Source organism: Necator americanus, chromosome I, assembly GCF_031761385.1.
Source record: "Necator americanus strain Aroian chromosome I, whole genome shotgun sequence".
Classification (NCBI taxonomy): domain Eukaryota; kingdom Metazoa; phylum Nematoda; class Chromadorea; order Rhabditida; family Ancylostomatidae; genus Necator; species Necator americanus.
The window spans coordinates 27,993,395-28,013,640 of record NC_087371.1 but is presented as its reverse complement, the minus strand read 5'-3'; the positions used below and the strand labels follow the sequence as shown (position 1 = coordinate 28,013,640).

The 20,246-nt window shown below is 42.6% G+C and overlaps 6 protein-coding genes across 9 annotated transcripts; 2 read left to right on the top strand and 4 right to left on the bottom strand.

The window, feature by feature from the left end:
• Positions 1 to 2: 2 nt before the first annotated feature.
• On the bottom strand, positions 3 to 1,344 carry RB195_007094 (uncharacterized protein; the record flags this gene model as incomplete). Of its 2 annotated transcripts, XM_064180529.1 has the most annotated exons (3): positions 3 to 44; positions 1,025 to 1,201; positions 1,267 to 1,344. In XM_064180529.1, the coding sequence occupies 3 exons, from the start codon at positions 1,342 to 1,344 to the stop codon at positions 3 to 5; spliced, it is 297 nt and encodes a 98-aa protein (XP_064037393.1). The 2 variants fall into 2 exon arrangements, with proteins under 2 accessions (XP_064037393.1, XP_013300647.1); XM_013445193.1 differs by lacking the exon at positions 3 to 44 and having other exon boundaries at positions 881 to 1,201.
• Positions 1,345 to 1,926: 582 nt separating this feature from the next.
• RB195_007093 (uncharacterized protein) lies at positions 1,927 to 5,956 on the top strand (the record flags this gene model as incomplete). The annotated part of the gene is made up of 2 exons (XM_013445194.2): positions 1,927 to 2,107; positions 5,784 to 5,956. 2 exons carry the CDS (start codon positions 1,927 to 1,929, stop codon positions 5,954 to 5,956), a joined length of 354 nt encoding a protein of 117 aa, XP_013300648.1.
• A 3,577-nt stretch (positions 5,957 to 9,533) lies between these two features.
• RB195_007092 (uncharacterized protein) lies at positions 9,534 to 10,670 on the bottom strand (the record flags this gene model as incomplete). The annotated part of the gene is made up of 1 exon (XM_064180528.1): positions 9,534 to 10,670. One exon carries the CDS (start codon positions 10,668 to 10,670, stop codon positions 9,534 to 9,536), a length of 1,137 nt encoding a protein of 378 aa, XP_064037392.1.
• A 100-nt stretch (positions 10,671 to 10,770) lies between these two features.
• RB195_007091 (uncharacterized protein) lies at positions 10,771 to 12,363 on the bottom strand (the record flags this gene model as incomplete). The annotated part of the gene is made up of 1 exon (XM_064180527.1): positions 10,771 to 12,363. The coding sequence occupies one exon, from the start codon at positions 12,361 to 12,363 to the stop codon at positions 10,771 to 10,773; it is 1,593 nt and encodes a 530-aa protein (XP_064037391.1).
• RB195_007089 (uncharacterized protein) lies at positions 10,771 to 20,148 on the bottom strand (the record flags this gene model as incomplete). 3 transcript variants are annotated; one of them, XM_064180524.1, is made up of 6 exons in its annotated part: positions 10,771 to 12,479; positions 16,860 to 17,015; positions 17,086 to 17,281; positions 18,184 to 18,335; positions 19,488 to 19,643; positions 20,061 to 20,148. In XM_064180524.1, 6 exons carry the CDS (start codon positions 20,146 to 20,148, stop codon positions 10,771 to 10,773), a joined length of 2,457 nt encoding a protein of 818 aa, XP_064037387.1. The 3 variants fall into 3 exon arrangements, with proteins under 3 accessions (XP_064037387.1, XP_064037388.1, XP_064037389.1); XM_064180522.1 differs by lacking the exon at positions 10,771 to 12,479 and adding an exon at positions 13,485 to 13,593 and having other exon boundaries at positions 16,838 to 17,015; positions 17,119 to 17,281; XM_064180523.1 differs by lacking the exon at positions 10,771 to 12,479 and adding an exon at positions 16,708 to 16,756 and having other exon boundaries at positions 16,838 to 17,015.
• On the top strand, positions 12,921 to 15,177 carry RB195_007090 (uncharacterized protein; the record flags this gene model as incomplete). Its single annotated transcript, XM_064180525.1, has 3 exons — positions 12,921 to 12,992; positions 14,409 to 14,500; positions 15,042 to 15,177. 3 exons carry the CDS (start codon positions 12,921 to 12,923, stop codon positions 15,175 to 15,177), a joined length of 300 nt encoding a protein of 99 aa, XP_064037390.1.
• Positions 20,149 to 20,246: the final 98 nt, after the last annotated feature.

The following is a 20,246-nucleotide window of genomic DNA, read 5'->3' as shown; positions in this document are numbered from 1 at the left end:
CTCTAGCGTGTGAAAACAACATTGTTGGCGTGTAATACTCGCTGCTAAAATAAAGAATTCGAATCCTTATTGATTATTTGTTAGTTATTTACAAGCGAAAGATATTCGCTTGAGTAAAACCTTACAGTATGATGTGTAAAGATAGCATAGAACGAGATTGACGATGTTGGGATCTCTCTACAACTAGATAAGAGTAGAAGTGTAGTGCAGAGTATGTGATTGAGCACGCTAAATCCTCAGTACTAATCCAGAGGAAGGCGTAACAGCCTACTGTGGTCCTGTTTCCCCTATGATGATGCAACTTGTTACTGGTACCAGAGAAAAAACAAACGAAACTGCAGCGTCCAGGATCCTGTGAATCAGCTTCTGCTGCTTGTTTGAGTTATATTAGCTGGATTGAGAGCGTTCGACGAACTCCAAATAGGTTGTATTGCGCCGCCGGCGAGAGGAACCACACGACTAGAATTGTTGCGAGTGACTGTCATTTGCTACTGTGATTGGTAATTCTAGCCACGACCACGAATTATGTGGTGTGTGAACAAGAGAAGGAGGCAATTTGGTAGCTGCAATTTTCGTACGACCTGCTATAGTCGTTTCAAAACGACGCGAAGCTAGATATAGTTGCGTAGGCAGCTGCGCGCGAAGCGGCGCGGTAGAGCAAATGGTTAGGGTCGAGGTGGGACCCTTGCTAGCACCATTCATAACCACAGTTCGTGACGGTCCCGCCTCGATTCTAGCCGCTACGCCCCACCACACCGCTACAAGCGCCGCTGCTTGCCCAACTGTTCCGTGCTTCATGTCGTTTTGATCCGACTATTTCGCACTTTGTAGGAGATTTTGCACAACGTTCACTGTTGTCGCTTGAGAAATAATCTAGTTGTCAGGATTTATTCCGATATGGAGATAGTGAGAAACCTATTAGATTAAACAACAATGCTGGAAAAGAAGTGAATGCTAGTAAAATCCAAAAGTTACTAACTGGATGTTCATCGATAATGAACTTCACTAGAAATAAACAACTAACAACATGGAAAGAACTTGAGAGCAGAGACACGCTAACAGATGGAACTCTCGTGAACAACAGGAACAGTTCTCCGGCATCCAAAAGCAGTGTGAGCGAGAGCAGTACGATGAATTCCACTCGAGAATCCTCTTGAACTGCGCTCACACAGAGTGGTGACGACGCAAGTAGGAATGGTTCCTTTGAAAGGAGGAGTTATTAGGTACAAACCATGGTTGACAACATCCGTCAGTTCCAGCACCAACCTGGTTGAAGAATAATGTCGAGATGAGAACTGCATGAGCTAGTAGACTTAGAAATTGACCGGATATTGTATCTACCATGATGTCGTGCTAAAACACTTGATCTATGCGACCCACCCCTACATCTCCCCTAGCAACGGAGCTACATATGTCGCGCTCCGCCGTAGAGGTGTGGACGAGTCAGAAAGTTTAGATGTGCATGTTACCAGAGGGTACCGTGTTTTCCTAGCCATCATTGTAGAATTCCTTTTTCCTAAGAAATTTCGGTAGATTCTACGTTATTGGTGGATCTGAGTTTGAAGTTTATATTATTATTTCTTTGAAAATAGGTGTTTCACTTGCTTGTTAATGGTCGGGGGTGTTGCTCTTTTGAAGAGGTAGGCGTTGGTTTAAGAAATGAGCACTGTGGAAGATACAGCTCCAGCGATTTTTTGTTGCTGTATAGGGTAGTTCGGCTTCGAATGAGAGATTATGCTGTGTTCTTGCTATTGTTCCTGTTCGCCTTTGTTATGATTCGGTGTTTGTGTGAAAAGGCGGGCAAATCTGGAATTTTCTCTGTCTTTTTTGTCTTCTTTTTGATCCCTACTTCTCTCTGTTTGTGTTCTTTCTGAAGGTTTTGAATTGTTTTCTTTTTTTTTCGATTCCAGTCCTTTGTAGGGTACTATGACGGTCAAGAGAAGGAATCATGGAAGAAACAAGAAGAACCGTGGACGTTGCACGTTCATTCGTTGCACAAATTGTGGACGCTGTTGCCCTAAGGATAAGGCCATAAAGAAATTCGTGGTACGAAACATAGTTGAGGCTGCTGCCGTCCGTGATATTGGAGAAGCCTCCGCTTACATGCGTAAGTGTTCCATCTATCGCATCTTGCGACTCTTATTGCCTCATCTTCATCTGATTGCTATCCTCCGATTATTCACGTTAGAATCTTTATTATTCAACTACTTTCCAACATAAATCTTTTAGATTCATTTTGTAATGATACAACACAATCATGAATATTGTTAGTTTTCACTTGAAGCTACGTATCAGGAAATCTTTGATGTTGGAGTTTCTGAGTGAATTAGACGTGATGAATGTGAATGAGAAGGGCTACGCTAATACCCACGTATTCGTAATCAGTAGAACTATTAGCGTTTGTTTCTCCAACATTTTAATTTATTACGGATGATAGAATACGAAGAATCTCCAACACCCGCTACTGTGCGGATAGGGCAGCGTTGTTTATTCGAGTTATGTTAGCTGAATCGCAGACGTTGAACGACAACATCGCTGCCCTCATTATATCGCATAGTAAGTTGCATCACTGGGAAGTGGGAACTCATTGGGCCACTCTGTACGCGTTCTTCTGGATTTGTGAGAAGTCAAGCGTGCCTCATTCATACTGGTAAACTACGCCCTCACCGCTATTACTCGTCCAGAGATCTCAACATCCAAAACTTCCTATGTGATACGTTGCCTTTCACTCCAAAATGATCTTATTCAGCGTTTCGTTTTCTTTTTATCACATGAGTCTCCACATGCCGTTTATCGGTTTCAAACTAGGGAAGTTACAGTCATTTTTGTAAGGTTTACGGGTTATGTCATACTGAATAATTCATATTCAACTGCATTTCAAAATTACTCGATTAAGCATGACAGAATCATTGCTGTTATCTAAATTGATTAATATCTACAGTTCATGAATTAATTATTATGTAAGGGTATTATATAGTCTTAATATGGTTTCTGTTGGAATGTGAAACGTAGTGGGGAGATACTGCTCATATGTTGGTGGTGTATAAGTTAGTGTGACTGTTCTAGCTTGCTTGGTCTCTGAAAGAGAGTCGAAGGGTGTAATCTTTTTAAAATGAATAACGTAAGGTATTTCAATCATGCCTTCTTTGGAGTGCGATCTCAATTACATGTCATAGATTTCCTTAAATTTTTAAGAAAATATATGATATGTAACTAGATAAATTAGATTTTTAGATCGAATTCAAGGGCTGCACTCTAATTAATGCCTAACATAAACTGTAAACAAGCTGAGTGGGAATTCCTAATTTTGATTTTTGGAAGTTTTTGGAAAGTTCTAACGACTAATGACTTTTATCCGCAATGCAATTGCTGACGTTAACCCCAATATATCATGTTAACCCAAGATCACGTCTAGCATCAATCTGTGTAAGGAATATTCCGCCAGAAGAAATGGCAGGATCCCAAAGTTTTCACCACTTGCCTTCAGGGTTTAAAGGGGTTTCAGGGATGATAGTTTTGTTGACCTCAGATAGATTTTACCATCAACTACGCAATTAGACAAGTATTTTAAATACGCTGGGAAGTGAAGAAGATAATTCTGTGGGACCCTGCTAGTGTTGGGCATGAAACTTATCATTGTTAATTACAACTATTTGCGCTTGATATAAGGAAATGGTGAAGGCAACGGTATAGCATCAATAACGAGGTATTTAATGCAGTAGTTTTAAATTTTCAATGCAGCTTTCGAGATGGATCCGGAACGTTTACACATTTCAACTCCATCTTGACTGTTATCAAATTTTCTTCGTGCCAAATTTCCTTTTTAACTAACTGTTTGCAAGAGGTGCTCGATAACAAAAACAGTACTGTAGATCTCTGCTTTAAAAATTCATGTTTAAAAATTGTGAGGACCTTATAGTAGGGTCAAAGCTTCATGAAACAGTTGTACAGTTACGTAAGGGATTGTACTCGAAGCCGCGCTATTGAGCTAGCGTTTGAGTCGAGATAGGACCATCGCGAACTACAGCAAGGAATGGTGCTAACGAAGGTTCTCCCTCGATCATAACCGCTATGATCCGCATCGCTTACGCAACCACACCGTTCTTCATGTCATTTTGACCCTACTTGCTTTTGGGCTTTCCTTACACGTTGTTACATATTTTCATGAGGATAGCTGCTATTCACGTGAAAAATAAGGAAAGCGGCGGTGACTATTTATTGCTCACTTCATTGAAGAATATCTCTGTAACATGATTGTGTGTTCCGACTGTTCTTTCAGAAAGGATCATTGTTGAAATCCGGAAACAGCAAATCATGGGTCTGCCATTTGAAGGGTACCCATATCAGTTGTATCGATAACTTTTCGAGTACGAGCGACTCGAAAGGGGCTTCTTTGTTCATAATTGGGTTTGAATGCAGCAATTCGGATTGTTGGTGAAGTCCTTACCTTAATATTGATGAATTCCTCTTCTGCAAATTTTTTGCTTCTATACTTATGGCTGAGAATTTGTTACAACCTATTGCCGTTATTGTTTTAAAGTTCCACTACACAGATTCTGTCCGGTGAAGTGAGGGTGGGTTTCCTTGAAAAAAATAGAGGTTAGTCATGACTGGTGAGGTAATTTTGGAGGTGCTGCTGCGCTGTAGGATGCACTCAGATCTTGCTGATTGAGTACAAAACTCTGAAGTTTGTAGCCAATGTTGCAATCTTCATCTTTAAGCGTGAAGCACATGTTAGAATTAGTTTTCTCTGTACTTATGTTCTCATGTTTCATTTGTTCTTTATTCATCGTAAAATGGCGTGGAACAAAGAGTTCAAATTCTGAGTGTTAACTCGGATAGTTCTAAACTGTTGATGCATGCCATTTTCTTGCTCGTAGGTGTGAAGTGGTCACTATCCTTATTCCTTATAACAAAGGTTCTGCTACGTACAAATGAATTCACTCTTTACCATTTTCAGTTTCACTTTTAAACGAGTGCCGGGAATTTTTCTGCACTTTGCTGTTATGTTTTTTTTCAATCTTTCGTTGGGTGTTTTGTCGTCGAAATCGATTGTGGTGGTGCATATGTACTTCAACAGCGCAGCTCTACTTGGTTTTCTTATTTTAATGAGTGAAGTTTCCATTTGTTCCGCTTTCTTAGACGCCCACGATTTTTTTCGGAAGTAGCTGGTCAGCATTATTTCTCCGATACTTAGATATTCACCCGTATCATACCTTCCGTTTCCTGAAAATATTGAGTTCTTTCATTCATTCTATTTCTCGATTCGCGGTTCTCGAACTTTCTTTAGGGTCCATCAGGCCGGCGACAATACTAACTATTCCTAGATTGCATTTCTTAGAGAAAAAAAACTTTATCTAAAAGTCCAAAAGTCGTGCATTCTCTGATTTCTGCTGCCCAAAGCTTTCTGGTAATAGTATAGAAGGTATCGTATAGTATAGAAACTGCTATGTCTGTAAACATTTGATAACGTAAGAGGCTTTGTTCGTGAATATCAAGGTATAGTAGTCAATAAGAGAATGTGGGCCGTATGTAAGACGAAGTGGCAGTATCTTAAGAACAATGCCCTTATTTAAAGTTCTGGTTTCCATCGGATAACATGGATATCTCAAGAAACTTTCAAATAAAAATCTTATGGCAATCAACGTTTTAAAGTTTATAAACATATGCTGTAGTCATAGAATAATTCTTTCCTTTTTAATTGTTCATTTCTCATATTTCTTTGTCGTAGTAGCAAATAACTTGCGAACATACACTTTTCTGCTCAATTTCTTTCTTTTTAGAGTACGCCTTGCCGAAGCTCTACCATAAGCTGCACTACTGTGTTGCATGTGCGATCCACAGCAAAGTAGTGCGTAACAGGTCTCGAGATGCTCGCAAGGACCGTAACCCCCCTCCTCGCTTTGGTCAGCGCACTGCTCAGGCTCGCCCCGGAGTTCCTGGACCTCGTCCTTGAACAATGTTCTGTTGTTGTTTCTATTAAATTTGTTATCGTCTATTTTGTATTACAAAGTGAACAAACTTTCTGTATGTGGAGACATGATTTTGAACTTTTATTGGTCAAAGCAGATGGATACGTGAAGTACTGAATTCAGTTGTGATTACAATGAAAGTGTCGAAGTTAGACCGACTAATAGTTATAACCAGGTAGTGGAAGTAGTTGATTTTTGTTCTTTTTCCAGTAATCGGACCATTGAATGAGATCGGTGTCAAAGGAATTCTGAAATACGTATTGGATCCAATCTGGCGTAGAGATTCGCCTATGAACTAACCGGTAGACTCTGCTTTTCCGTCACATAATGGGGCGCTCGTTGAGGGCAAGGGCAATAACTGAAGTATAGACACGGTTAGTCGCTGTTCTCAAACATTTACAAGACAGCTGTACTCAAACAAAGCAAAACGAAGTACGAAATTCGACCCTCCCTGAATCTTGGCAAAGAGATCCAAGGAAAATTATTGTTTTTATTATTATTTTTATCAAGGAAAATCGATATCCTAGGGGACGATGACTTGTTCTGGATAAGGCATTTGGGAGGATATATTACAAATGATCTGACTTTCCAGGCCCTGACGAAGGCGACAGTACCGAAATGTTAGCCGTAAAAAAGTTTTTTAACAATCTTAAATTTGACTATCGACAAGGGAGTAGATTAAAGTATGGAAGCATTTCTGCTCGAAGCTTCCGAGAGAATGGCTCTTAGAGGTACTAATTATTGTCATAGATTCGAGAAGGAAGGGGGTATTTTTGAAGAGTTGATGAGGCCTTTAATTATTTTAAATATTGTTGTTAATTATTTTATCCTTTAATTACGAGAGGAAGTGTGGATGTTCAATATCATGCTGTATATCAATCGTTCAATATCATGCTGTACAGTAACGCGCGCGCGTGTGTGTGTATGTCCGGATTGGTGCGCGGGAGCCCCAACGTGGTATAGTTGTGTCAAAACGACATGAAACACGGACCGTTGCGCAAGCGGCCGCGCTCGGAAGCGGTGCGGTGGACACAGCGGTTGGAATCGAGGTGGGACCATGGCAAATTGCAGAGGTGTGCGGCGGTAGCGTGGATCATTACACGATTCCAGCCGCTACGCTCTACCGCTCCGCTTTTAGCGCAGCAGCTTGCGCAAATGTCCGTGTTTCATGTCGTTTTGACCCGACTATACAATGGGTTTTTATGGCTCCCTCACATGCCTATTTCCCAGCATGTCTCCTGCTAACATCCTTCAAAAAGGGGGAACACACGTGCGAATGACTGGTTAATGCAATTCATGGTGGCCAATAGTTTACGCGGTCTCACGTAGAACGTTATTTTTATTACTGCGATAGTGACATTCATGTCATTTTAGCACGTCATTGTGTGTCGCGTCATTGCTAGCACTTGGCTGGTGCTCTCAGAGCTCCTTCACACACACACGACTACATCTTAGTCTCTATCAGTATTCGAGAGTTGGAATTGGTTAGGACAGGACGCAGATGGTATTCCGTTAAATCTCTATGACATTCGATTTTCCCTGAATGTGTAGCATGCAGATGAAAGAACGACGAAATTCAGTCTGTTTCCGAGGCTTAGTTTCGTTGAGCGCTTCTAACATGCATATGAGCATTATACGAATACGAATACGAACATAATAAACCATTCAACACGCATGCCACCTGTTACTTTCAAAAATCTTTCTCTTCTCCAAATAAGAATGGTATGCGAACAGTTTTGCAGCTCTGAAATTTCCACTTCTGAAGAGAGAACGTCACGTGTGCTGAAATTTTCAACAGAATCGCATGACGGGAGTAACCTACAGACCTAACAAAGTCAACTGAGATAAAATCTGACTTGAAGCTTCTGTCAGGTTTCAATTCTTTGATCGCATCTCCTGCTTCCAAAAAGAAGTTCGGTAAGAATCTCAACCAGTAGAAACCTTTTGAAAGAGGAGCTTAAATAAAAAAGGCTTTGAGTCGATGCTTTTTGACTTTTTTCACCTACATAATGCGCGAAATTCCGGAGAATTGTGCGACACATTCTGAAGTTGTTACTATTGTCTATGCCTTACTTCCTCTTCAAAAGTATCCCTAGAGAGTAGTTGGCAACCGTCACCTTCTTCCTACAAACTGCTGTTGGTTACAATGATTTAAATATCGTTCTAATTCTGATAAACATAATCATTCGACATCAATCACTCATGCATATTTAAGCAGCCACAGCCGTGGAGCTGCACTAGTCAAACCTAATGGGTTTATCTCTCGAGGCACAAGCATTGTTAGCGCTGGAGAGGTAAAGACAGGCAGAATTTTTCCCTAACCAAAGTTGCTATGGTTAGTTTGGCAGTTACAACAGGCACTCAACAATCTGTTTTTAGCAGCCGCAGTCATGTTACTGGCGCATCAATTCGCCTGTGATGAGACAACGCGCTTTTCCTTCTGTTGGGCTGTACACTGACTTGTGAAGGCCAACTGATCAACTCGCTCTCCATGCATGACATTCAATAAACCAATCCTTTAAGATGAAATGATCCTGGCGTTAGTCACAATTTATTAAAAGGTCCCACAGGCCTTTCTATACTCAATGCCCATGCAAAATGTTCTTCTTTATCGGAACCTCGTCAGACTGAGATTTCAAAGTAGTCATCTTCATGCACTCTTAGATGGTATGCATTATGGACAGTTAGCTCATTTGGGCGAAGCAGTTTCCCGAATTCAAGTTCTTCCCACACACCATTAGGGGAGTGTGGTAATGCAGAGTGAATAGCATCTATGTTCTCTGCTTTAAAGGCATCACCCTACGAATCTGAGGTGGTACGGATTTAAGGTGGAGTCTTCGTATACGGGATCGTAGATTATGAAGAGGTGGGTGATTCCGCTCATTTCTTGCTAATTGGCGTAAAAAACGGTCCGGAAGATGTGGCGGGTGCACAAGACTGGCGCGCTCCAATCGAATTCCTTGTAGGAAATAGCGCACCGGAACGCTCGAAGTTCTATTACAGAGCGCCACCCTTGCGCACGCCTCGCATCTTAGGGGACGTTTTTTACAGCAAATAGGAAGAAATGAGCGACCGACCGAAATAGAAATAGAAGAAATAGACGGAATCACCCCCTCTCCTTAATATGCGATCTCGTATACGAATACTCCGCCTGAAACCCGTACCACCTCAGATTCGTGGAGTGATGCCCTTAAATGATTGATGATGTTGATACGTTCACTGTGTACACACTGCTCCACATAACCCCACAAGTACAAGTCAAATGGCGTCAAATGCAGAGATCGTGGTGGTCATGGCTTCACAGAACCACTGCTTATCCACAGCTGGGTTATTGTTGTATCCAGAAACCTACTAACAATGTTCGCCTAGTGTGCAAGTGCGAGCAATTAATTATCCAGTATTTTCCAGATGCTACTTTTGTCAATCCTCATCCATTCACTCATTGTTTCGCTCTCATCGGCAAATGACCTTAAGGAGAGTATTGTAATCACACGTATTCATCTTTTGTTTTCTACTATCTGTTTCAATCACACCTTCCTTGCAGTAGCGAGATCACCTTGATCACCTTGACTCCCGTTGATCTTCGAACTGGTCGAGCGGGCGCCAGTAATTCTTCCATTTGTCCCGATCGCGTGCCAGAGTAGCCCAGTGGTTCCTCCTTTCGCGTGGGACACGAAGAGCATCATATTTTTCTTTCAAGGACTTCGTGAAGAAATCTGACCATCGTGTCGGCGGTCTTCCTGTAGTGCGCTTAATATCGCGGGGAACCCAGTCGCTCACGGCTCTGGTCCAACGGTTGTCGTCAAAGCGCATCACGTGTCCGGCCCACCTTATTTTACTTTCCTTGGCAAACGCGGCGGCGTCTCTAATCTTCGATTGTTGACGTAGGAGAGAACTTCGAATATCGTCCCTCACTTGCGTGAAACGGGATACTCCTAGCATCACTCTCTCAATTGCGCGTTCAATTACGCTCACCGCGTTTTCTTCCTGCTTGCGAAATGCCCAGGTTTCCGAAGCATAGGTCAAAGCAGGAAGTACGGTGGTGTTGAAGAGGTGAGCACGGGGTCGGGTGTTCTTGGTCTTCTTCACTACATCCTCGATGCTCTTGTACGCTCCCCAAGCCGCTCGTCTCCTTCTGCCCAGCTCGGGGGTCAGGTCGTTCATCATGTTCAGTTCCCGACCCAGATAAACGTAGCTGGTGCGTTCGGATATGTTCGTTCCGTTGAGCGTGAATGGGGCATCCGAGACCCATCCGTTCCGCATGAACATCGTCCTTTGTAGATTCAGCTGAAGACCGATGCATCCACATGTTTCGTCGAATTCGGTCAGCATTCGTTCCGCTTGGCTGATGCTAGGTGTTACCAGTACGATGTCATCAGCAAAGCGCAAATGGTGTAGCTGCCGACCATCAACCTTCACTCCCATGTCGTCCCATTCCAACTTTCGCATTGCGTTCTCGAGGGTGACTGTGAATATTTTGGGTGAAATTGTATCACCCTGTCGGACCCCCCTCTTCACGTCAATGATGATGTTCTTGTAGAATGGCGAAATTCCGGTCGTGAAGTTACTGTACAACTCTCGAAGTACCTTTATATACTGAGTAGGGACGCCTTGGTTGTCCAAGGCTTCCACGACCGCTTCCGTCTCAACCGAGTCGAAAGCCTTCTTTAAGTCGATGAAGGTGAGACAGAGCGGCATCTTGTACTCTCGTGATACCTCGATGAGTTTCGAAACAGTGTGAATGTGGTCAATCGTGCTGAATCCTTTTCGAAACCCTGCTTGCTCGCATGGCTGTCCTTCATCCAATCCTATTAAGGATTACTCTTGTAAAGAGCTTGTAGATGACGGACAGTAGGCAGATTGGGCGATAGTTGCCGATGTCATGTGGATCTCCCTTTTTATACAACAACACGGTCTTGCTGGTCTTCCACTGTTTAGGAACCTTGCATTCCGACAGATAACGTGTAAAGAGCCTCGCCAGGGTGTTGATGAGTACTGGCGGAAGGCTCTTCAGGTGTTCTGGTCTTATTCTGTCGGGACCGGGTGCCGTACGATTTCTTACCGACATGATAGCATGTCGTATTTCGGACGGGAGAACCTCTGGAATGACTTGTCCATCTTCCCTCAGATGGTGAGGAGGCAAGTGGACATGGCTGTCGAAGAGATCAGAGTAGAAGTCGTAGATGATTTTCTCCATCCCCCTTCTCGATGCAATGGCTGTTCCCTTTGGGTTTCGGAGAGCAGTCATCCTCGTCTTGCGACTGGCGAAGTTTCGACGGGCATAGCGGATGCTTTTCCCCGCCTCTGCAGCTTCAGCCAGCACTTCTGCTCTTCTCTCTTTAAGGTCTTCCTTTATCGCCTCTCGGCAAAGCCTTGCGAGCTCGGACGTGAGTTCTTGGTTCCCTGCGGCTCGTGCTGCTCCACGCTGGCGTATCAGCTCAAGAGTTTCAAGAGACAGGCGCCTCCTGGTGGTTTTAAAACTCTCAGCCTTCTTCGCGCAGTCGTGAAGGTGTTCGACAAGCCGGTCATATTCCTCGTCGATGTTGTCCATTGCAGAATCTTCCCAAAAGCCGGCTAGCGTAGCGAAGAGATCCCAGTTGATGGTAGTCCTGGGATTTCTCTCTCTGAACTTGGCGGCTTTCTCTGCTCTCCTTGTGAAGGAAAATCTTCCTCGGAGGAGGCGATGGTCCGATCCCGTATAGAACTTTGGTACAACACCGACGTCCGTCAGGCAGAACCTTTTATTGACGATGATGTGGTCTATTTCATTACGATACCCTCCACCAGGTGACTCCCACGTCCAGCGTAAAGAAGAGGGCTTCTGAAATTGCGAGTTCCCATGGATGGCCTTAGTCGTCATGATGAACTCGGAGAGCCTCTCTCCCTGGTCATTCCATTGTAGGCCGTGGGTCCCGATGTGAAGTTCCTCCGGCGTTCTTCTTGGGCCATCCTTAGCGTTGAAATCGCCAATTATGACCTTGTAGAAGGCATGATCTTCTCGGTAGAACTTCTCCAGGTCCATATAGAACTCTTCGACTTCTTTTTCTTCGTAGCTTGATGTTGGAGCGTAAGCGACGAAGATAGTCAAAGCTGGTATTGGGCCACATCTTCTCATCCGCAGACGTCCGATTCGGGTCGTAAGTTGTTCAAAAGAGTCGATGTTCTTTGCCATACTCGTGTTGACGAGGACGCCAACTCCACCAACACCTCTACTGTCGCATGTTCCTAAGAACAGTTCTTCTCCAGTTTCATATACGGCGTTGAGAGGGTGACGTCGTCTCGTCTCGGTCAGTCCGATGACGTCGTACTTGATCTTCTTGGCTTGCATCATCAGATCTTCGATGGCCGCTTCCGATGCAAGCGTACGTGCGTTATAAGTACAGATCGCCATCCTAGTCCTTTTCCGTTTTGGTAGCCTACATGACTCCTGCAACCCCGTCCTACCTGGCGCTACCGTACCAGGCTTTCCTCCGGAATCGGGAGACTCTTTTCTATTACTGTGTTTTGCTTAAAAATTTTAAAGCAAAACACAGTAATAGAAGATAGATAGATAAGATAGATAGCAAAACACAGTAGCGAGATAGAGAAATAAAAATTATAATATAGAAAATATACGAAATACAAACTTTCAGAAGGAAACTTACGCAGATGAAGAATGTCCTGGAGCGAAAAAAACGACGAGAAGCTTTGGAGTAATAAATACCGTGCTTATTACTGTAACGAAAAATCTGCGAGAACGACATTCCACTACTCATACTAAACATTGCGGGGAGTATGTATGGTTTTTACACCACAAATGCGATGTACACAGACATAAATAATCAAGCATAAATACAAAATCACACCAATTTCGAGATAATGTTCGCTGTACGTGTGGGAAGGATGGATCCAGCTCGTTCAAATGAAAACCCTTTAAAATATCACTACAAAATGTGCAACGAAGGCGTCATGACACGCGGCACTGGCTTGGACTTCTCAACAATGTATTACGAAGATCCTTTCCGAGTTGGAAGAACAGTGGTAAAATTACGCAACGAAATTATATTGTGAGTATCATTTCAATACAAAATTCACTATCTCATTCAGGCCTTTCTCCATTTGACAGAGCTTTGCCCCATTGTATTTGAACTCTTTTAAAGACAGCATACCATGACTCTCACCTCGTATGCTGCATGTAAAGGAAGAATCCACAGGGGAAGCTAGGGATAGAGTTGTAGATGGAAGAGTCCACGGTGCTGCCGCTCGTCTCTTCCAAATCTTCGTAAAAAAAAGACGGCAGTATTTGCACTCACATGGCACGTTAGGACGTCCTATCTTGGACACGTTTCGCTTCCCTCGGCAGTCTGCTGGATGGTGTTGAACACTTACTTGCTTTCGAGCCCTCACACGTGTATGAGACGGGTGCACATTGGCGCCTCGTCGCAACTAAAATTGTCGTGAAAAGTGGCGTCTCCGACGTCATTTTTAGAACGATCAGGGAAGGATGAGTGGAACCACCCCAGATCCCTCGATCTACAGTCCCATCTCTAGCTTTTCCGTGGAGAACCCATGCCAAGTCGAGTTTGGGTATGCTGTCTTTAATTTCTTCTTTTTTTTGCTGGAATACCAGTGTTGATCCGTTCTGAAGGAAAAACATTTCCTTTGTAAACTGACAAAAAACACTCGGATACAACCTATGTCCGTCATTACGTGGCATGGTGATATTCAGCCACTTTTTGTTACATTTGGCATATGTGGATTACATCCGCTAATTACTAAGCCTCACATTGCGATAAAGGAAGATTCTTTCTGTTTTGTTTCCGAATAGAAGACAAAGTAATCTCAAGTGCAGAACATTTCTTCAAATGTTCAACTCAAATATATTCTAAACGAGTAGTACCGTAGCAACGAAACTGCTTCAGTAAAAAAAAACATTTTTATGGAGTTGGTCGTGGAGTTGGGGTATATTTTCATACTGCACAACAAGCAAATTGAAGCGTTCGTGTTGTTTGCTTCTTTTTTAGAGTATATAGCTTTTGAAGGCAGCGCAATACAGCTACTAATTTATGTGCTAACCGAATAATTAGCAAACGTTTCTGACTGATCATCTTGAATGAGACTTTAAAATAAGTGAGTCAAAAATTTCAAATGCACCTGCAGAATTGCAAATTCTGACAAATATGTGACCTAAAAAGAGGCAAAATTTTGCAAATCTTTGTCAAAAACTACACTTCCACAATACTGCCATTGGCAAATCTCGCTGATACATCTCCGTTGAACGAAAAGACGTTTGCAGGACCTGTGGTTCTCAAAATTGCGCAAAAGAGTTAACGTTTTCATGATCAGAAATTCGTTTCGAACATCTTGTTTACTCTGAAGATTCCCCAGCGAAGTATTTGTTCTAGGCAATAGTTTTTGATTTTTGCATAGTTAAACTTACAACTTTGATCTATGTAGCTATTTGTTACAATCTTTAATCGGCTGTCAACGACCCTCAACCCGAAATCCCGGTACGGAGTTATCCGTCGCAAGTGGATTCCGGAACAAAGGTTGGTAGCTGTGTTGTAGTTAAAGACATCACCCCGCGAATCTGTAGTGGTACGGATTTCAGGTGGAGTATTCGTATACGGGATAGTAGATTATGGAGAGGGGTGTGACTCCGTCCATTTCTTCCTAATTGCCGTAAAAAAACGGTCCGGAAGATGCGGCGAAGGAAGTGCAGAAGGCTGGCGCGCTCCAATCAAACTCCTTGTAGAAAATAGTGCGCCGGGAAGACATCACCCCACGAATCTGTGGTGGTACGGATTTCAGGTTGAGGCTTGAAGCTGTAACTTCCTGGCCGTTTTCTACGTCAATTAGGGAGAAATGAACGGAATCATCTTTCTTTCAATAGTCCTCAAGCCCCGAATACTCCACCTGAAATCCGCACCATCTCAGATTCGTGGTATGCTGCCTTCAAGGGAATTGCAGCAAGCTGGTTGAAACTGGAGCTTTATCTCAACAAAGCCTACTTCTGCAAAGAAGTGAATTTAGATCCACTCCTTCTTAACGTATCTAATAGAGCAGGATATTCTATCACTCCTTTTACAGCGAGTACACACCACCTAAAAATTGCTATGCACCCGGTTCCTGGATTGCAAACGAGGGACTATACCTGCTTGATCCAGACACTAAACAGTTTTATCTGACATATTATAACATTTTTGATGCTGCTGTAATAACTTGAAATGAAATAAAACTTTCTGTGTTGTGTAGTTCGGAGGCAAATCGTAATTTTTTAGAAGGTGATCACAGTATAAGGATTTTCTCGCCGGCCTCGGCATTACCGTAGTAACTTTTGCCTACATATCACAAATGCTCTGAGGTCAATGCTTATGTTTTAGGATTCCGACTTTGATAACCCCAATCATCATGATCATGCAAAAGAGCAAATACGAACACTCCCATCATCCAAGAACAAGTCATGTATACGTACTTGGAAATGAAAAATAGAGGATAAAGGGTAAAGTTTCTGGCGTTAATCAATCCGCTTGGGACCCGCCAAGGCATTCACTTCAATTCAGAATCGTTTGAGGTTCACGAACGTGTAACTGGCCTATACAATGATCTGCGGGGACTAGCTGATGTGTGAAGTCTGTGTTTTTATCCTCTCAGACAACTCTGGTACTAATTTATCGAACCCGGAGGGATGAAAGGCTTGGTGGGCAGTATTGAGGGCGGATTCGAACCTCCGATCGATCGTGCAGGAAGCGGGACCTCTAACCGCTACACTACACCCTCTAATGCTTCTATAAGTAGTTGAATAGCAACTCAAAGTTCACCTCGATAACAACACCACCGACTTCCTCGCGTTATGCGTCGGGCGAAGAATTTCAATCAAATTCACAATTATCCCAGTGAAAAACATAAACAGCATCTTTCTTTTCCAACTGATTCTACTAGATTTGTCTGCTGGTATCTGCTTAAAAGCATCAGCTCACGAATCTGGGGTGGTATGGATTTCCGATTTCCGTTGGCCAAAAACTACAGGGTCGTAGATTGTAGAAACGGTCGGTCGCTCATTTCTTCTTAATTGCCGTACAAAACGTCCCCTAAGATGCGAGGCGTGCACAAGGGTAGCGCGCTCCAATGGAACTTCGAGCGCTCCGGAGTGCTGTTTTCCACAACGAGTTCGGTTGGAGCGCGCCATCCTTGTGCATGCGCCGCATCTTCTGGGCCGTTCTTTACGGCAATTAGGAAGAAATGAGCGTTATTCCGCGCGTTTCTGCAATTTACAATCTCGTATAGTCATTACCCATCGGGAATCCATACCACCCCAGATTCGTGGGGTGATGACTTCAAGTGGAAGTGTTAATTAATCATTTGAAAATGGGGAAGAGTTTGGTCATGTAGTGAAGTTGCAGAAAAGAATTGATTTTGCAGACGTTTCTTCAACCTCCGGAAAAAGTCTAAAATCAAATATTTGTCAAAAAATGAGATACGCAGCCTAGTGAAAGGTTTCCTACGTCATGATCAGCAAAAACAAATACGCCCAGAACTATTTTTTTTCAAAAGCGTAAATATAGAAATGGTATGAATATTTGCGTAGAAGCTAACGTAACAGTCGGCTGTAGCGCAGTCGGTAAGAGGTTCCGCTGCTTGCACGATCGATCGGAGGTTCGAATCCGCCCTGGTGCTCATCAAGACTTTCATACCTCCGGGTTGGATAAATTGGTACCAGACTAGTGCTAGGAGTATAAAAACAATGGTTTGAAACCTAGCTTAGCCTCTGCAAACCATCATATAGACCAACAGGCGTTCGTAAACTTCAAAAGTTTCTGAATTGACTGAATGTGGTGGTGTTTTTGAATTTTTTTTTCATATGAGTATCTAAAAAATCGACTGACTCAAGGTCTAATCCAGGCGAACCGTCTTCACCCATTAATCCGGATTCTCCTTGGATGCCATCATCCCCCGGTGAACCAGGTGGTCCTGGAGGCCCAACAGGAGGAATATTCAGTACAGGTATTCCTGGTCGTCCTTGCTCTCCTCGGCTTCCAACAGGTCCCGGTGGTCCTGGAGGCCCTGGAAAACCTCGAAGAGTATGTCCTACGATAACTAACGTTGTTCTGGTTGTCCTCCTTTTTTTGCACACTATTAATGTGTAGAGTATGCTTGTAGTTTTGACCTGGCGCTCCTCGTCCACTAATCACATTTGGTGAAGGAATTCCTGGTGGTCCCCTCTCACCAGCTTCGCCTGGGGATCCAATTTCACCCTGTTCGGTGCCAATTGCACCAGGATCACCTTCTTCTCCATCCAAACCATCAAGTCCTCGAGCTCCAACTTCTCCCTGGAATTATGAGCATTTGTCTGTTGCGTAACTCGAATTCTTGGAATTCTGTGCTGGTTTTTTTTTTCGCATTGCATTACTATTAATTACATTTTCTATTTATATTATCTTATCGTTACTTTTTGATCTTATTCATATTATCTTTACATTCTTTTTACTTACCATTACATTATTTTTATTTATTCAGTCTGTCAACAACTAAATGACTTCAAACAAGAAATCAAAGCATACTGGAGAAGTTTCAAAGTCATTCACCTTTCCTACTCAGGCTTTCCATGCATTTCCTAAACATCTCACTTCCTAAACATCCCTACGTCATTCATTTCTAAAAAAATAAAATAAAAAGCTGTCTAATTAAATCCCATAGTTAAATTTTAATTTGTAAATGGTTTAAATAAATAAATGTAAATAACTCTTTAATTTAATTTATACAGGATTTTAAGATGGACCCTAAAAAGTCTGTTAGTCTGTTACTCTACCTCTGAATTACTAGAGAATTTTCTAAAAATAAAAAAAAAACACAGAATTTGTATGTTTGGGCCATTCGTTAACTTCTCCTGTTTCGAACGCACTGCTCGTATTTTTATGACCTAGTTAGGTTTCGACGGAAAAACCGGAGAACAAAGTAAATTTTCTCTATGATTATGCTCTATCCGGCTGGGTTCTACCTTAGTGGACATCGATAATTTCCTGGATTTCCTTTGTAAGATGTAAGACTCTGTCCATAGGAACATTACTCGCAACTGAACTATTTAGTAAAGGATAATTTAGTTGAACACGACAGGATCCAGGAGGTTAATTTTTAGTGTATTATTTTTGGAATAAATTTGCAGCATCTAAAATTTCCTCCAAAATTTCAGAGAGCAGAAAGTGACAGAATTAATGACTAGACTATCACATACAGTTGGTCCTCGATCTCCGGGGTGTCCTGAGCGTCCAGGTTTACCGGGCGGACACATGAGGCATCCTTCTTCATAGACATCAAATGTGCCGTCGATTCCTGCAGGCCCATCTTGCCCCGGCGCGCCGTCCGCTCCATCCCAACCATTTATTCCTGAAAAAGAAACGCAGATAATATTTGTTTTCTATCACTGAAAGAAAACTACCTATGGAGTTTTCAGGTGGGACCTTGATCAGCTATAAACGGTAGCATATCCGGTGGAACACTATGTACTTAACACCAGTTTCAATGCACAATATGTAGATGGTTTTCGTTTTCAGTAGTTTGAGCAATTATCGAAACATGACCCATGATAGTGTGGAACTTGACGGAATAAACGTGAGGTTGTTCCAGCCAACCTTTATTTAGGCCTCTGAAAACGGCGAAGAAGCTGTAACTTAAGGTGCAGAGGTTCCATCTAGAAACCTCGCAAGCACACTGTTAAAAAAATATAGGCAGAAGTATGCTAAGTTTCCAGGACACTAGAACGTTTGAGTTGCAAATTCTACCTAATTCCTAGCCACCGACTGCTAAAGCGACTGCGATGCAATAAGAGAAGAGCATACGACCCGTATAACATAGGTGAAAGGATAAAAAAGAAGGATAAAGTCCCTGACGTATCAATCTCGTGAGGCGTGTGTAGTGTAGCGGTTAGAGGTTTCGCTTCCTGCACAAACGATCGGAGGTTCGAATCCGCCCTAGTGCTCACCAAGCCTTTCATCCCTCCGGGGTCGATGAATTGGTACCAGACTTGTCTGTGAGGATAAAAATACTGACGTGATCCATCGGCTAGTCCCCGTAAGTCATTGTGTGGGCCAGTTACACGTTCGTGAACCTCAAACGATTCTGAATTGAGGTGAACGTGGTGGCGGATCCCAAGCGGATTGATTAACGCCAGACACTTTATCGTTTACATTATCAATCCACTTAGGATGTGCTCACACGTTTCGCTGGAATTCGTGATCGTTGGGGTTTTGGGACGCGCGTTGGTTATCTTCCCAGAGTAGTCTGGACCAATTTATCGATCCCCCAAGGATGGAGAGTTTGGTTCGCACTAGGGCGATTTTGAACCATCGACCGTGTACAGCGGACCTCTGATCGACTGCGCCACATCCACACTTATTACATACTTAATGTAAGTAGTTACATAGTTAACGCAATAAAACCTTTTTTCACCTACCTTTATTTCGTTGTACAACGCTTTAAAAGTTATCGGCTTTGTATTGGAGTCACATGAATAATGTGTGAATAAGCTGCAGATCTTACCGGGTAATCCTGGTGGTCCTGAACAATGCCCAATGTTCCAAGACGGTGCTTCACTGCGTCCAGAATTAATTGCATATTCACCGAGTTCACGAACCGTTAGTGACGGCTCCACTCTTAGTTTCTTTAGTGGAGAAGGATCTCCTGGAAGACTGCTGCCTGGAAAAACAGGGGAAGCTTTTTAGAGATGTGAACAAGCATTAGGATCATTTTTATTTGTTGGAAAGAAGAGAAAGGTAGAGAAGTTCAATGCAAGAGCTTATAACAAATTAAAGAGAAGAAAAAAATGGTGATTAAGACAGGTTTAATTTCTCTCAGCTTTTTTCACATTTCAAGACATAAGCTGTATTTTTTTAAAGTAATATCATAAAGAAAAGATAATGTCAAAAGCTTTAAAAAAGTAGATCTTAAAAAGCGGAAAAAAAGTGGAATGTGAAAAAGTTCAATCTCTACCAAGACAATCCATTTTTAGATCAGCCTCCTCTGAAAGTTCTCCGCAGGGAGGAGAGAGGGCAAAAAGAAGAAGTAATTAAAACTATCCGGATCAAAATAACTGCAAATTCAAAAATAGGCTACCGTTTGACATTTGATCCATCTCGGTCTGCCTCTTTAGACGCATCATTTCACGTTCGCGATCATTGATCTTCAGGAATTGGTTATCCATACGTTTCTAAGTTCAGCAAAATAAACTTTTTTTGTCTTTTTCTAATGTTCAAGCTTTTCCATTATGTTCGAATGAGGAAAGAAGAAGAAGCCTTTCCA